This window comes from Danio rerio, chromosome 5 (assembly GCF_049306965.1).
Source record: "Danio rerio strain Tuebingen ecotype United States chromosome 5, GRCz12tu, whole genome shotgun sequence".
In the NCBI taxonomy this organism is placed as follows: Eukaryota; Metazoa; Chordata; class Actinopteri; order Cypriniformes; family Danionidae; genus Danio; species Danio rerio.
In genome coordinates, this window is record NC_133180.1 from 75,764,415 (window position 1) to 75,780,749 (window position 16,335).

The following is a 16,335-nucleotide window of genomic DNA, read 5'->3' on the forward strand; positions in this document are numbered from 1 at the left end:
AAACAGGAAATGCATGTACAATTTCTTAAATATTATTTTTATTGTTAATAAACACAGAAATGCACAAAAGTGGACATTCTTGCTGAGCGTTTTATATGTTAATTATGTTAACAGTTATGTGAATTTCATAATGGTATTTTTCCTGCTAAAAAATATTACAAAAGACTCAAAAGACTCTTTTCACAATGGTGTCACTTCAGAAACGCAGTGATTTTAGTTCTGATATTTTAATGGTTTATTATTTTGCTTCAAAATGCAAATGCATATTGCATATTTACAACAAATAAAGATGGAGAGAGAAAAAATAAATAAATAAATAAAAATGAAGTGTTTTTAGTTCAGTTTAATTTTTTCCCTTTGAATGGAAGAGTTCTCTGGAAAATTTACAATTGAAAATATTAAAATTATACTTTGATTTAAGTCTATTAAAAATATTGGGCATGTGTCCAATTGTTTTTCTTTCAATACTGCACTGCTTTGAGTTTTATTAAGAGCAGGAATAAGCTATTATTTATTAAGGGAAGTATACGTTTGTAACCTTTTTACTTATTAAATCAGATTATTTCATCATATAATGGATTTATTTTTACTTTGATGCTGCTATGAATATACATGTATATGATCTGTTATATGTAAATGTTCCAGCATGAGTAAAATTTTATATTAATTTTTTTCATATTACATGGTGTGTCATCTATGAATGCAATCAATTTCATTATTTATTATTTACTAATCCATTAAAGTTTTGTTCAGTTACTCCATTTGAATGAAGACAGTGCTCTGCTGCCACCTACTGGGTGGTTTTGATATCTGTTCTACAATTTAATTAATAAGTTACAAATAATTTCATAATCTAATATTACTGATTTAAAATGCAGTCTTCTTGGTTTTATTTTTGTATTATTTGTAAATGCAGGGTAAATACTTTAATACCACTTTCTAACAACCCTTCTGTGTCCATTTCTGCACTGTAGATCTTTAAAAATATTTTTTATAATGATTTTGTTTGGTTATTAAGAGTCACATACAACATTGTTATTCTATTTCATTTAATTAGAATATTAAATACACTTAATATTATATTAATAGTGTGGCACAAACGGCCAGTTTTATTTATTACTTATCTATCAGGACACAAATTAATGAAAATAAATTTGACATTAATAAGTGCAGCACTCGTGTAAACTTCAGATTTTTTTTATTTGACAAATCCTGAGAAATAAATACCAACTTTATCTTCAGTAAAACACCAACACAAAGCAATACAGTCAGTTGAAAGTCCCTCTTTCTCGGTTCGAGTAAAAATCTGGCAGATCTGTGTTTTTTAGATGTCAGATGTCTCACCTACAGAACATCTGTGTATGCACATGCACACGTACAAAAGGAAGACTGAAAATTTATAGAAAAAAATAATAATAATTTAAGATACAGCAGTTTGTGATTAATAGCTTTAATAAACATAAAAACAATTATATATATTTTTACAGGGAAATTCCACTACAGCATTAGTAACAATCTGCAGTAAAAAGTGCTTGGCATATTCTGTACTCTTTATCATGTGTACACACACACACACACACAGCCTGCTTCTTGAATTTTGGATTACTGACAATGGCTCGGCGAGGCAGTGGCGCAGTAGGTAGTGCTGCCACCTCACAGCAAGAAAGTTGCTGGGTCGCTGATTCGAACCTCGGCTCAGTTGGCGTTTCTGTGTGGAGTTTGCATGTTCTCCCTGCCTTCGCCTGGGTTTGCTCCGGGTGCTCCGGTTTCCCCCACAGTCCAAAGACATGCGGTAAAGGTGAATTGGGTAGGCTAAATTGTCTGTAGTGTATGAGTGTGTGTGTGTGTGGATGTTCCCCAAAGATGGGTTGCGGCTGGAAGGGCATCCGCTGCGTAAAAACCTGCTGGATAAGTTGGCAGTCCATTCCGCTGTTGTGACTCTGGATTAATAAAGGGACAAAACCGACAAGAAAATGAATGAATGAATGAATGAATGAATGACAATTGCTCAGAAGGTCCTGGATGTCAGTGAGAGTTGCAGAAATGTCCCATCACCATCCTGTGTGACAACTCTCAGTAGGATACACTACAGGATCTCAGGCGGCATCTGTACAAAATAACCAACAATCATCAACATGTCGCTTAACATACAGTATATTAAAGTTAAACTCAAAGAATTAAATTTGTTTATACTAGGCATGCCCCTCCTCACATTCCCCTTTGCATAAGTTTCATGCATGGGTTATAAAGTAAAAAAAAAAAAAAAAAGAGAGAACATGAAGTGTAAATAAATATATAAAAAATTATTAAATGCACAAATCTATTAAAACAAAAGAGAGAAAGAACTGAGGTAAAATAAAATAAAACAGAGAATATGCACCACAGGAATCATAGTGATGACTATATATATCAATGCCAATGATCTGCAAACAGAATGTAGTATAGATCAGTAAGTTAAGAATCAAGTTTTATATTGTACATATTTAGCATTAACATTACCAGAGTATATCAATTAGAGAGCATGCCACAAAGAAAAATATATTTTGTTATCTTTGATATTAATAAACTTCATGTGATGAACTGTTTTGCTCAAAACTCTTTAAAGTTTACATTATTCTTCTAAGTGAATAAAACCACCAACTGTACGATCAACCTGGAAAACGCCAACCCTAACACAGAAAACATTTTTTTTTAGGCTTTAAAACTTCATATCTCCTTAAAGGCCTTTAATTAAATAAATGACACATAATACGTGAGGTGTACTGCACTATAATTTGACCATTTACATGACAGAAGATGTGTACTTACCATGCAGAGATGAAAACCGGAATCGAAAGCATACATTACATCAACGTCTGTTTCCATGAACCAATGAAAGACTTGTGGGCGGAGTGACATGTTCAGTCTCGCCCATTTATGGGCGGGGCTGCACATTCAGCTCCGCCCCATATTCAGCCCCGCCCCGATCTGCGGGCTGCAGACGGGTGTACTTGGATTAACCTGCTGCTGCATTTCCTCAACAATGTAGGACAGTAAATATGAAATAAATGTGGATAATGTAGCAAGATTGACAGGGCATGTCAGCAACTAGGCAACAGAACAGTCTGTTGACGATAAAGTATTATGTCCCAAGTCTGTACACTTTTGTTACACACTTTCTTCACAAAAAGTAATACTTTTAGGACGTGGAAACTAGGACACATCTCTTTTCTAGAGCCCAAGGCACCTCACAAAACTTTATTTGATCATTCTAGCAGTTTTTATCGAGTACAATATAAATATGGTGGAGTACAATATCTCAACACAACCATATTACTGCAATCTATGCAATATCTCAAACATTTAACCCATGGGTTGGGCCAGACGAAATCTGCGGACTTTTTTGCTATTTCTGCACAATGTTTTGTAAAAATAAAATATATAAAATAAAAAGTAATACCTTTTGTAATGTATGTATAGCTTTAGGAACTATGTGATGACATATTTGTTATTTTGTTATTTTGAAGTCGGCCATCTTTGATCCAACATTTGTTTTTTCAATAGGAAGAGGATCATTTGACACATCAAACTGATTGGAAATTTCACAAGAAAAACAATGGTGTGCCTGGTTTTACCGCAACTTTATTCTTTCATTAGTTATTTACAAGTTTCTGACCACTTATTAAATGTGTTCAGTGTGCTGCCCATTGTGTTGGATTGTCAATGCAACCCTCCTCTCCCGCTCTTCACACACTGATAGCAACACCGCAGGAGAAATTACAGCACAGGCTTCCAGTATCTGTAGTTTCAGATGCTGCACATCTTGTATCTCGCAGCTTAATGTTTTAGACATGTAAATACAAACAAGTACTAGTAAAACAATACATTTCTAATAGTTTGTATAACACACAAGAGAGTCTCACAATCCATTCAAATATAATTTGCCGATGTGTTTTATTCATATCAGATACACATTACACAGTGAAAGTAACTAAAGTTGAATCTACTCTTATATGGGGAGTAACTGGTGAATTTACGTGCTGAATCCTGCGTGTTCTGCTTTTTATAAATGAGGAATGCGTGCGGCTTCAAGTAAACATGGCAACGACCATCTCACGTTAGATCGCAATCACTTACATGTTTTTGTGAACTAGTAAAACTTCTGTGTTAGATTATATCTAATTAAGATTATTTTTCTTTCCCAATTCACAATTAATTTAGCCTGTTTTAATCAAACAATCACTTAATTTTGAGGTGTTTTTTTTTTTAAACGACACAATTTCTTATGCTTTTTCATGTGTCTAGTATGTGTCTTGATTTAAAAATATTTAGATTTTTGGATTGAAAACAGGACAAAGTACTTAGTTTATTATTATTATTATTAATATTAATATTATTATAACAGCTCAGGGATGAGCTTTTTTGAATAAACAGTTTTTCTTTTTTATCTGATTCATCGATTAATTGGAAAAAGAATCAACAGATTAACCGATTAGTAAAATGATCATTAGTTGCAGCCCTACTTTAAATCATATTAACTGATGCAGTGTAACTTTCAAAATGATAACTTATTGCAGTAAAAACGTAACAGTGAACAGTGGAGTTTAGTTTAATGCTAAATACACTAGCCAAGCACTTGATTTGCTCACCAAAGTCTCTGCATTGTCCTCTATCCATCAGGTGACAGTATGTACATTTAAACTAAATCTGATTATTTACAAGATTTAATTGAAATGTTTAGCTTTTAACTATAAAGCAAAAGGTTACATTATATTTAAAATGACAATCTTGAAATCATCCCTATCATTCTTCCACTCTTCTTAGATGCGATGGCGGGCCAAATCAATGGTTACCATGGGCCAACTTTGGCCCGCTCGCCGTTAGTTTGGGCATCTCTGATCAAGATTGTATTCTACTCAGCAAAATAATTACAATTTAACATGACTGAGAAAACATAACTTATAAAATCAAGCAAATATGCACAGCCAACAAATTCAATCTCTTACATTGGTATTTTCATTTAATCAGTTTCTTTCTCTTGTGCCTTTTCAAGTGTTTCTTAAGCTGCACAGACTGTCTGAAACTCTTCGGACACTGATCACATCTGTACCGTTTCTCTCCAGTGTGGATCCTCTCATGTCTTTTCAGGTTTCCTAACAGACTGAATGTCTTGTTGCAGTATGAACACATGTACGGTTTCTCTCCAGTGTGAATCCTCTGGTGCTCCTTCAGATTTCTAGCTGTAATAAAAGTCTTCTCACACTCAGAGCACACATGCTCTCTCACACCAGAGTGGATCTTCTTATGCGTGTTAAAACTTGACAGATATGCAAATTTCTTTCTACACAATGAACATGAATAAGGTTTCTTCTTTGTGTGAACTGTAAGATGGCTCTTCAGCTCTGATGCCCTCAAAAATATTTTGCTGCATTGATCACATTTGTGTGTTTTCTCTCCATTGTGGATCAACATGTGTCGATTAAGACTTGATGAACAGCTGAAACTCGTCCCGCACTGAACACATGTGAACGGTTTCTCTCCAGTGTGAATCCTCTCATGTTTTTTCAGATCTCCTGCCCGACTGAATGTCTTGTCGCAGTGTAAACACATGTACGGTTTCTCTCCAGTGTGAATCATCTGGTGCTGTTTTAGTTCTCCAGCTGTAATAAAAGTCTTCTCACACTCAAAGCACTTAAACTCTCTCACACCAGTGTGGATCTTCTGATGTGCTTTTAAATTAAGTTGACGTGCAAATCTCTTTCCACACAATGAACATGGATAAGGTTTCTCCTTTGTGTGAACTGTAAGATGGTTCTTCAGCTCTGATGCCCTCAAAAATCTTTTGCCGCATTGATCACATTCGTGTGTTTTCTCTCCAGTGTGAATCAACATGTGTAGATTAAGGTGTGATGAACGCCTGAAACTCGTCCCGCACTGCACACATGTGAACGGTTTCTCTCCAGTGTGGATCCTCTCATGTGCTTTCAGATCTCCTGATTGACTGAATCTCTTGTCGCAGTGTGAACACATGTACGGTTTCTCTCCAGTGTGAATCCTCTGGTGCTGTTTCAGATGTTCAGCTCTAATAAAAGTCTTCTTACACTCAAAGCACATAAACTCTCTCACACCAGTGTGGATCTTCTGATGTGCTTTTAAACTTTGCTGATATTTAAATCTCTTCCCACACAAAGAACAGGAATAAGGTTTCTCCTTTGTGTGAACTGTAAGATGGACCTTGAGCTCTGGAGCACTCAAAAATGTTTTGCTGCATTGATCACATTCGTGTGGTTTCTCTCCAGTATGGATCAACATGTGTTTATTAAGGTATGATGAACGTCTGAAACTCGTCCCGCACTGAGCACATGTGAACGGTTTCTCTCCAGTGTGAATCGTCATGTGATTCCTGAGACTCTGTTTGCATCCCAGACTCTGTCCACACTGAGTGCAGGTCAAACATGTTTTGTCTTTTCTCTTCAGTGAGCCAGTTTTCTCTTTTGTTTTGACATGATGGCGTGTCTCCTCCATTATACCTGAAGTAAAAGTAAGAAAGATGCAGTTTAAATCATGATAAATTTGATGGTATTTTATCCAGGTTGTTTATCAGTATGATCGTGTGCATGAATTCGGGCTCTGTTAAGTGCACTGATGAGCTTGGTTCACTACACATTGAGACACACCGAGTAGAGACCGTCCTGATTTTAAATAAAAACTCTTAATTTGCAAACAATCATTTAATTTCAATTTAAATTCATGTAAAGTTTTTAAAAGAACATTATAGCTAAATAATTTGATTGTGTCATATAGCGATAACATATCAACCATTAAACAATTATAAATGTCTAGATTTTTCCAAGCCTATATAGCTGTTCATTTCGGCTCATTCATGTTAAAAAGAGTTTAGAAAGCATCTTTTGTTTTTATTACGTTTGATGATTTGAGCCACGTGATTATTTTGGTAATTGAATACAATCCTATCTAAAGCCCAGCTCACACTATGGCTGCTTCCAAAACCGCCTACTACTCAGTAGGTACTGCTTTTGAATTTAAACGTACAACTCGGCCGTTAGAAAAGTACGTTCTATACAGTATGAATTTGAAAAGTATGAATGGAATTCGGATGTACTACATCCGCCATTTTGTCATGGTCACATGACCTACCTGCGTCAGTGGCGTCGATTCACTTCCATTCATGAATTCTCTCGCGGGGCATTATGGAATAGCGCAGCGTGCATGGGATGCGCACTCCAGAATCTCGCCGGAAGTAAGTCATCCAGGTACTTATCCCATATTGATTTTCGAATTCTAGGAATTCGGACACTACTCGTCTCGCATACTGATTTTAGCGTACTGTATAGTATGGAAGTATGCAGTTTCGGACGCAGCTTATGTGATTTTTAATCAGGGTGTCTGAGGAGTCTTAAAAACTCTTAAATCTACTGAAATATTGTGTTGTAAGTCTTAAAACCTTTCCTTTACTCATGTATATGAGCAATTCCAGCGTTATGGATGCGACATTTGCAGTAAAAACTCAACACATAAATTGACAGAGAAAGTATATGTTAACATTATATTGGAAAATGTAATTATATTTTCTAGAGCAACTAGCCACAGAGTTATGGGAGCAGAAGAATATCAATCTGTAAACGTGTTTTGTACTTTAAATGAGGAAAATAAGCATGCGTTATGGATGTGACAAAAAAAGTCTGCGAGTTTACAGTATACAGCACACTTTGTAGAAATTATGTGAATTAAACTGCACAACCCAAAAGAAATAATGCTAATCAAAAGGATGAGAGTCGGCTCTCTATAAAACAAAAATGCTTGGTTTTATTAATTTAATATTTACACATTTCTGAGGAAAAAGTGTCGTTATGGATGTGACATCTCTCTGTTATGGATGTGATGCATGTGAAATTACCATTTGTGTGACTTTGGTAAATCAAATAGAATAGTTTGAAAACATTGACAGATGCATTTTTGAGTATTTTTAAAGTACTGTAAAATACTTGCTTACACAAAAACCCAGAAATGGTTTCCGTATTTTGGTAAAAACTTACATTTGCATGGAATTGCTCATATCTATCTGGCAACACCCATACAATCACCAACAGTCCATCTCAATAAAACTTTATGAAATGTTTTTATTTCTATTACCATAATGGTTTAATTACTTTCCTTACAGCAACATTTGTTTAAGAGTTCTCCATATATTTACTGCTGAGGACTGACCCGAGCTATATTTGTTATTCATATATTCATTCCTTCTTTCATTCATTTATTTTTCTTCATCTTATTCCCTTATTTATCAGTGGTCACTACAGCAGAATAAACTGCCAGCTATTCTGGCATATGTTTTACACAGCGGATGCCCTTTCAGTACCAGTACCCATACATTCTCATACACACACACACACACTCGTACAATACAGCAAATTTAGTTAATCCAAGTCACCTATAGCGCATGTTTTTGGACTGTGGGGGAAACCAGAGTATCGGGAGGAAACCCACACCAACACTAGAGGAACATACAAACTCCACACAGAAATGCAGACAGCCGGGAATCGAACCAGCAACCTTCTTGCTGTGAGGCCACAGTGCTAACCACTGTGCCACCTCTATTTGTTATCATTAAATTATTATTAATATCATCATATTATTAAATGTATTCAATTACAAACATTTTTTTAGGGGGGCAAGTGAAAATCTACTTGCTAGAATGCTCCTTTTCCTACTTTGGTAGTCAATGGTTACCGGTTTCTAACATTTTTACAACTACTTTTGTGTTCAACAGAAAAAAGAAATTCATAAACGTTTAAAACAGTTAGAGATTGAATAAATAGTGAGCACATTTTCATTTTTTAAACTATACTTTATATCTCTTAAACATTTGCAAACATACTGTGGTATTTTGTGCTTTATAGAGTCAGAAATTAACATACAGCAGACTTAAGTAAACTTTAAAGACTAACCACATTCAAACTTGAAAAGGAATGTGCTGCTAACTAAAATATGACACACAACACAGAAAGAATACATTTAAAAATACACATAATATCGAGACAGAACATGAGCTAATAGTGAAGGAAAGCAACATACCTGTATATAGCTGAAACAGATGAAGAATAAAGGCGAGAAGTCAAGAGATGCAGTCGGATCTTTCCAGTCTGATTTGGTGTGTGTGTGTTGTTCATCTTAAAACATTCACACACACAGATTGAATTGTTGTTTCAAGGTCAAATGGCTCATATCAGACAGATAATGAGCAGAGATTCTTAGTGAGGGAGTGAGAAAGAATTTCAGACAATCTTCAGCTTAAAGGGACAGTTCACCCCAAAATTCAACACTTACTCACACTCAAGAGGTTATAATTTCTTTATTAATTTCTTTATTCTGTTGAACACAAGAGAAGATATTTAGAAGGAAACTGGAAGCGTGTAACTATTAACTTAAACAGTAGCCAAAATGCTGACATGTTTTCAGCTTCCTTTAAAATATTTTCGTTTATGTTTGACAGAAAAAAAGAAAGTCATATAGGCTTTGAACAAGTAAAGAATTTGAACAACAGATTCTTTTCTTTTTCACGCAAGACTAGTTAGTTTTGTATGTTGTTTTCCCTTATATACAAGAACCCTCATTTCACCACGATGTGTTGTCGTGTGCTGTCTCTGAGTAATATTTAAATTTGTTTGGTGATCTGAAACATTAAGGTGTGACAAACAAATTAAGAAATCAGTAAGTTTATTTAGAGCACATTTCATACACAATGGTAATTCAAAGTTCTTTACTTAAACAACAATAAAAGAAACATAAAACACAACAAGTATAAGAAATAAAACTAGCAAAGAATAAAAATGATTAAAACATTTAAAATATTTTTAGAAATGGTTTAAAGGGAATGAAATAAACAAAGACACAAATACTGTGATCAGTCAGACGTAGCCTAGTGCTCATTCAGTAAAGGCACAGCTAAACAGATGTGTTTTCAGTCTTGATTTAAATGTACCTAATGTTGAAGCACATCTGATCATTTCTGCAAGCTGATTGGTGGAGTAGTTGCTGAAACCTGATTCTCTCTGTTTTGACCGAACTCTTGGAATTTCTCATTTGCTTGATCCTAATGATCTTAACAATCTGTTATGTCTGTGATGTAGTTTTTTATAAACAAATAATAATGCTTTAAAATCTGTTGTGAATGTGACTGGGAGCCATTGTAAAGACCTGAGGACTGGTGTGATGTGCTCTGATCTTCTGGATGAGCTGCAACTCAAAGGGCTCTATTTTGACGGTCCATGCGCAGGGCGCAAATGCTTTCAGGGCGTGCCAGGACGCGTTTTTGCTAATTTAAGGACGGGAAATCTGCCTTGCGCCGTGGCGCATGTTCTAAAAGGGTTGAGTTTATTTTTTTAATGAGTTACAGGTGTGTTTTGAGAATAAACCAATTAGAATCTTATTTCCCATTCCCTTTAAGAGTCAGCTGCGTTGCGCCAAGAGCGCATTCGCTATTTACAGGACGCAAAGTAAGTCTAAGTGGAAAAAATGAGCATTTCACAAGCAAACAGTTCACAGTTTTTTAACAGAAAACTGTTAAACAGAGCATCTACTGCAGGAGAATGAGAAATAATGGATCACTTTCACTTTCGCTCTTGGATAGGGAAACTTTTACGCAAATACATCAGTTAGTATTCTAATGAAAAATCTATTATAGATTCTCAAAATAGCAACGCGCCAGCGGTCCGCCTCAGAACTCCTTCTTTTTTAGACCAGAACGCCTATGGGCGCACAAATGAGCGCTAAAGCATTTGCTATTTAAACAGCGTAGCGAAACGCCTCAAAACGACTCTTAAGCCAAGCTCAAACTACCAAAAGACTACTGCGCCTTGCCTTGCGTCACACTGCGCCGGGTGTATGCTAGAGCCCTCAGTGTTTTTGGGAAGCCCATTGAGGAGGCCGTAACAGTAATCCACCCTGCTGGTGATAAAAGCATGAAGAGGTTTCTCTCTGCAGTCCTCACTGCAAACAAAGCATCTAATTCTTGTAATGTTTTTAAGATGATAGTGTCCTGATTTACTAACTGCTTTGACATGATTACTGAAACTCAGATCTAACTCCAGAGTCACACCAAAATTCTTGACCTTATTTTAGTTGGTTGACCCCTAGAGCGAAGGTGCATTTAACTTGAGAACCTCATCTCTGTTCCCAAGTGCAATGACTTCAGTTTTCTCTTTGTTTAGCCGAAGAAAGTTTTGGCACATCCAACTGTTCATTTCATCATTGTGTAGCTGTTTAATCGTGATTATTGATAATCGTATATTTTTTGTAATAATCAAATAATCAACATTATTAATTGTGATTAACTTTTTGAGCAAAATAATCGTGATTAGCATTTTTTCTGTTTTTGTGCAGCCCTAATGTATATATTTATATATTTGCAGATTTATATCGAAATACCGGAAATGGGTTAAAAAAATCATAACACCGTTATTGAAATAAAATATATCGCGATATAGAGTGATATTGAATTATTGTCCAGCCCTACATAGACGTCTTTAAACAAAGCAGCAAAGAATGAACTCTAAGATGGTTCTTCAGCTCTGGAATCCTCAAAATGTTTTGAAACATCATGTATGTTTCTCTCCAGTGTGCTCTGGTGCCGTTTCAGTTGTCCAGCTGTAATAAAAGTCTTCTTACACTCAAAGCACATATACTCTCTCACACCAGTGTGGATCTTCTGATGTGTTTTTAAAGTTAACTGATGTGCAAATCTCTTTCCACACAATGAACATGAATAAGGTTTCTCCTTTGTGTGAACTCTAAGATGGCTCTTCAGATTTGAAGCCCTCAAAAATGTTTTGCTGCATTGATCACATTTGTGTGTTTTCTCTCCATTGTGGATCAACATGTGTTGATTAAGGGCTGATGAATGTCTGAAACTCGTCCCGCACTGAGCACATGTGAACGGTTTCTCTCCAGTGTGGATCTTCATGTGTTGATTAAGGGCTGATGATTGTCTGAAACTCGTCCCGCACTGAGCACATGTGAACGGTTTCTCTCCAGTGTGGATCTTCATGTGTTTATTAAGGCCTGATGATTGTCTGAAACTCGTCCCGCACTGAGCACATGTGAACGGTTTCTCTCCAGTGTGGATCTTCATGTGTTTATTAAGGCCTGATGATTGTCTGAAACTCGTCCCGCACTGAGCACATGTGAATGGTTTCTCTCCAGTGTGGATCAACATGTGTCGATTAAGGGATGATGATTGTCTGAAACTCGTCCCGCACTGAACACATGTGAACGGTTTCTCTCCAGTGTGATTCATCATATGATAATTAAGGCCTGATAAATGTCTGAAACTCTTCCCGCACTGAGCACATGTGAACGGTTTCTCTCCAGTGTGGATCAACATGTGATTCCTGAGACTCTGTTTGCAGCTCAGACCCTTTCCACACTGAGTGCAGGTCAAACATGTTTTGTTTTTTCTCTTCAGTAAGCCAGTTTTCTCTCTTGTTTTGACATTATGGCATGTCTCCTCCATCAGACCTGAAATAAAAGTAAGAAACTGAATTTTTAGTTCGATTATTATCATTAAATCATGCTTATTCTCATTCCATAAGCAAAATACACTAATCTTACAACCATCACTTTTAAAACATTTGTTGTATAATAACTATAAAATCATATTATCGTGCCTCCTCGTTAATTTTAGAACATTAAGGGCCAAATACCAAACTTGTCTGAGGTTGGTGGGCTAAAGCTAAATAAACCAAACTGTACTACAAAACTGTATTACATTATTGGCTAAAGCTATAGGTGACCTTTTTGTTTTCACAAGCTTTGGAGACGTAACATAAATTCTGCTTTTTAATAAAAGGTCACCTATAGCTTTCAACATGAGGCTGTGTTCAAAATGACATCAACGTGTTTAAAGTGCACTGCAAAGGGAGCACAATTGTAAACATGAAGATTGCTAAAACTGAACTTTGAAATTAGTTTGAAAGCAAATTACACCTAAGAGAGATGATCTTAACGCTTTTGTTTTTTTTTTTAAATAATTTCAACTTTGAATGTTAGAATGTTCTAAATGAATAGGGCATAGGGGGGATAACTGGGAATAGAACACAGCCAGGAACTATGTTTCTAACTACAGCTTCAGAGGTGTAGTTGCAAGCATAGAAGTTTGCAATGCAGTTAGCGAATGTTCGTTAGACAGATGGATTTGGGAAATGCCAAATCAGCAAACTATACACTGAAAAAAATTATTCAAAGATTATTCTTTGGATTTACCCATTTTATTTATATTAAGTGGTTGTAAACAATATATTTGGGCAGAATTTAAACAAACAAATTTAGTTGAACATTATTAAATTAAATTTTTTTGTTTAAATTCAACACAAATAAATTGTTTGCAACAGTTCTGCATGCAACACTTTTTTCAGAGTATGTTTGTAACGACGCAACTTGCGACTTTGATTGGCTAACGATGGTTTTCGGAAACCCAGCCCCGCTCGATCATTCATGTAAAAAAAAAAGTCTCCCGTTTGTTATTGTGTATGATCATTTGTTTCACGTGATTCACGCTTCTGAATTTCTGTTAAGGGAGCATATGCATATTGATGCCACCTGATGGTCACGGTGCATTGTGGGACTTTTCAGAGCGCGAATAGTTTAATGCATTGGAAGATTTTTTAGATTGAGACTGCGCTGAATATACCTGACTCCCTGATCAGTACACTTATTACTTAACAAGGGTGCTGATTGAGATATACAGCCAGCCAGTGCTTCCCACACATAGGGCTCTATTTTGACGGTCCATGCGCAGAGCGCAAAACGCAGGGCGCAAATGCTTTCAGGGCGTGTCAGGATGCGCTTTTGCTAATTTAAGGACGGGAAATCTGCCTTGCGCCGCGGCGCATGTTCTAAAAGGGTTGAGTTTATTTTCTTAATGAGTTATAGGTGTGTTTTAAGAATAAACCAATTAGAGCCTCATCTCCCATTCCCTTTAAGAGTCAGCTGCGTTGCGCCAAGAGCGCATTCGCTATTTACAGGACGCAAAGTAAGTCTAAGTGGAAAAAATTAGCATTTCACAAGCAAACAGTTTACAGTGTTTTTAACAGAAAACTGTAAAACAGAGCATCTACTGCGCGAGAATGAGAGATAATGGATCTACTTTCACTTTTGCTCTTGGATAGTGAAACCTTTACGCACAGACATCAATTAGTCTATAAATAAATACTTTTATTTGTTAAGCGCAAATATTAGTTTCAAAACTATTTCTAAATTCAGTTCTAATTTCCAGCAAACGAATAAATGAATAATAATAACAAAATGTGCTCAAAAACCTGAGTTATATCCTAAAACACATGCTGTGCCCCATATGGTCTAAAACCTGACAGGTGGACAAATCTAAGCTTGTTTTTAATAAAACAAACATAAATATGGATATAATAAATAATACTGCTAATAATAATAACATTATACAAAAGCAAATTGTTATGAATGAACTGAAAAAGCCTCCCGAGATGAAGAAGACATAAAAGCAGTGATTTTTTATATTTATAGGCTAGAAAATAATATGTTTTGTAATATTTTAATCCTTTATATTTATATCCTATATCTATTCTTATTATATCCTATATATATCCTTAATATTTACATTTTTTCATATGTATAGATATTTGCCTGTTGCTCTCTTGTGTGTATTAAGCAGTGCGTAAGCGAGGCGCAACTCTGCGCTGGAGTTTAGACCGGGTTAGTTTTGGTCTAATGAAAAATCTATTATAGATTCTCAAAATCCGCCTCAGAACAGCTTCCTTTTTTAGACCAGAACACCTATGGGCGCACAAATGAGCGCTAATGCATTTGCTATTTAAACAGCGTAGCGAAACGCCTCAAAACGACTCTTGCGCAAAGCTGAAACTACCAAAAGACTACTGCGCCACGCCTTGCGCCACACTGCGCCGAGTGTATGATAGGGCCCAAGGGCTTTACTTGGGGCGGGCTACCCAGATATATTAACAGCTGCCCAAGTATATTAAGTGACACTTTTTTTCCACTGTGTTTAACATATTTTTACATGTTTTTGTATTCACCCAAAATCCAAAATAACAATAGCATAATTTTGTATCCACATTGAAAATAAACCGTGTATAACAGTGTCATAATAAAACAAATCAATAATTATTGTTAAAAATGATATTATGTTTTTCGCATATAGTTAACTATTCATGTGATGTGGGTAAATGGTGAGTTTTAATCCGGCAACCACCGCAAGTATATTTCAAACCTGTGGGAACACCGACAGCTTACAGAATGAATGACAGTGTTGTTGTTTTTTTTAAAGTAAATGATGACAGACTTTTTATTTAATCTTTCCCTTTAACATACTAGTTTGTCAAATAAAAGCTAGTATGTTAAAGGGAAAGTATAAATTAAATTAAAATTCTGTCATCATTTACTCATTCACTTATTACAAACCTGAGATTCTTTCCTCTGTTAAAGACAAAAGATGTTATTTTAAAAAATGTTGTAAACCTGTAACCACTGACTTCAACAGTATTTGTTTTTCCTACTATGGAGGTCAATGGTTACCGGTTTGTAACACCTTTCAACATAACTCCTTTTGTGTTCAGCAGAAAAAAAAAGTTTGAAACAGCTTGAGAGTAAATAGTGAGCACATTTTTATTTATAACTCTTTCTTTAACTTTGGATATCTCTTAAACATTTGCAAACATTCTATTGTGTTTTGTGCTTTAGAGTCAAAACTGAATAAACAGCACACTTTAGTGAACTTTCCAGACTAATCACAAAAAACTTAAAAAAGGAATGTGCTGCTAACTAAAATATGACACCCAACACAGAAAAAATACATTTAAAAATACACATAATATAATCGACACAGCAGGAATAAGGGGTAATAATGAAGGAAAGCATCATACCTGTTTAAATCTGAAACAGACCCAAAATATGAAGAATAAAGGAGAGAAGTCAAGAGATGCAGTCGGATCTTTCCAGTCTGACCTGGTGTGTGAGAGTTGTTCATTTTAAAACATGCGCACACACACACACACATGCAGAATGAATTGTTGCTCTGAGGTTAAAGGACTCGTAGTGGACAGATAATGTGTGCATTCTCTTAGAGGGGGAGAGAAAGAATTTCAGACACTCTTATGCATTAAGGGACAGTTCACCCAAAAGTTCAACATTTGCTCACTAAAGTGGTTATAAACCTTTATGAGTTTCCTTATTCTGTTGAACACAAAAAAAGATATTTTGAAGAAAGCTGGAAACTTACCTTGTAGGAAAAGTCAAAATGGTAACAGATTTCCAACTTTCTTTAAAATATCATCTTCATGTTTAACG

General features: G+C 35.6%; 1 protein-coding gene and 1 pseudogene across 1 annotated transcript; both read right to left on the reverse strand.

Annotated features, from left to right (window-relative positions):
* Window positions 1-4,425: 4,425 nt before the first annotated feature.
* LOC101886578 (uncharacterized) lies at window positions 4,426-9,145 on the reverse strand. The gene is made up of 2 exons (XM_017356397.4): window positions 9,076-9,145; window positions 4,426-6,509 (listed from the first exon to the last, which is right to left on the reverse strand). Exon 2 carries the CDS (start codon window positions 6,502-6,504, stop codon window positions 4,996-4,998), a length of 1,509 nt encoding a protein of 502 aa, XP_017211886.3. The 5' UTR covers window positions 6,505-6,509; window positions 9,076-9,145; the 3' UTR covers window positions 4,426-4,995.
* A 555-nt stretch (window positions 9,146-9,700) lies between these two features.
* On the reverse strand, window positions 9,701-15,994 carry LOC101886526 (uncharacterized; annotated as a pseudogene).
* Between the last annotated feature and the right edge of the window lie 341 nt (window positions 15,995-16,335).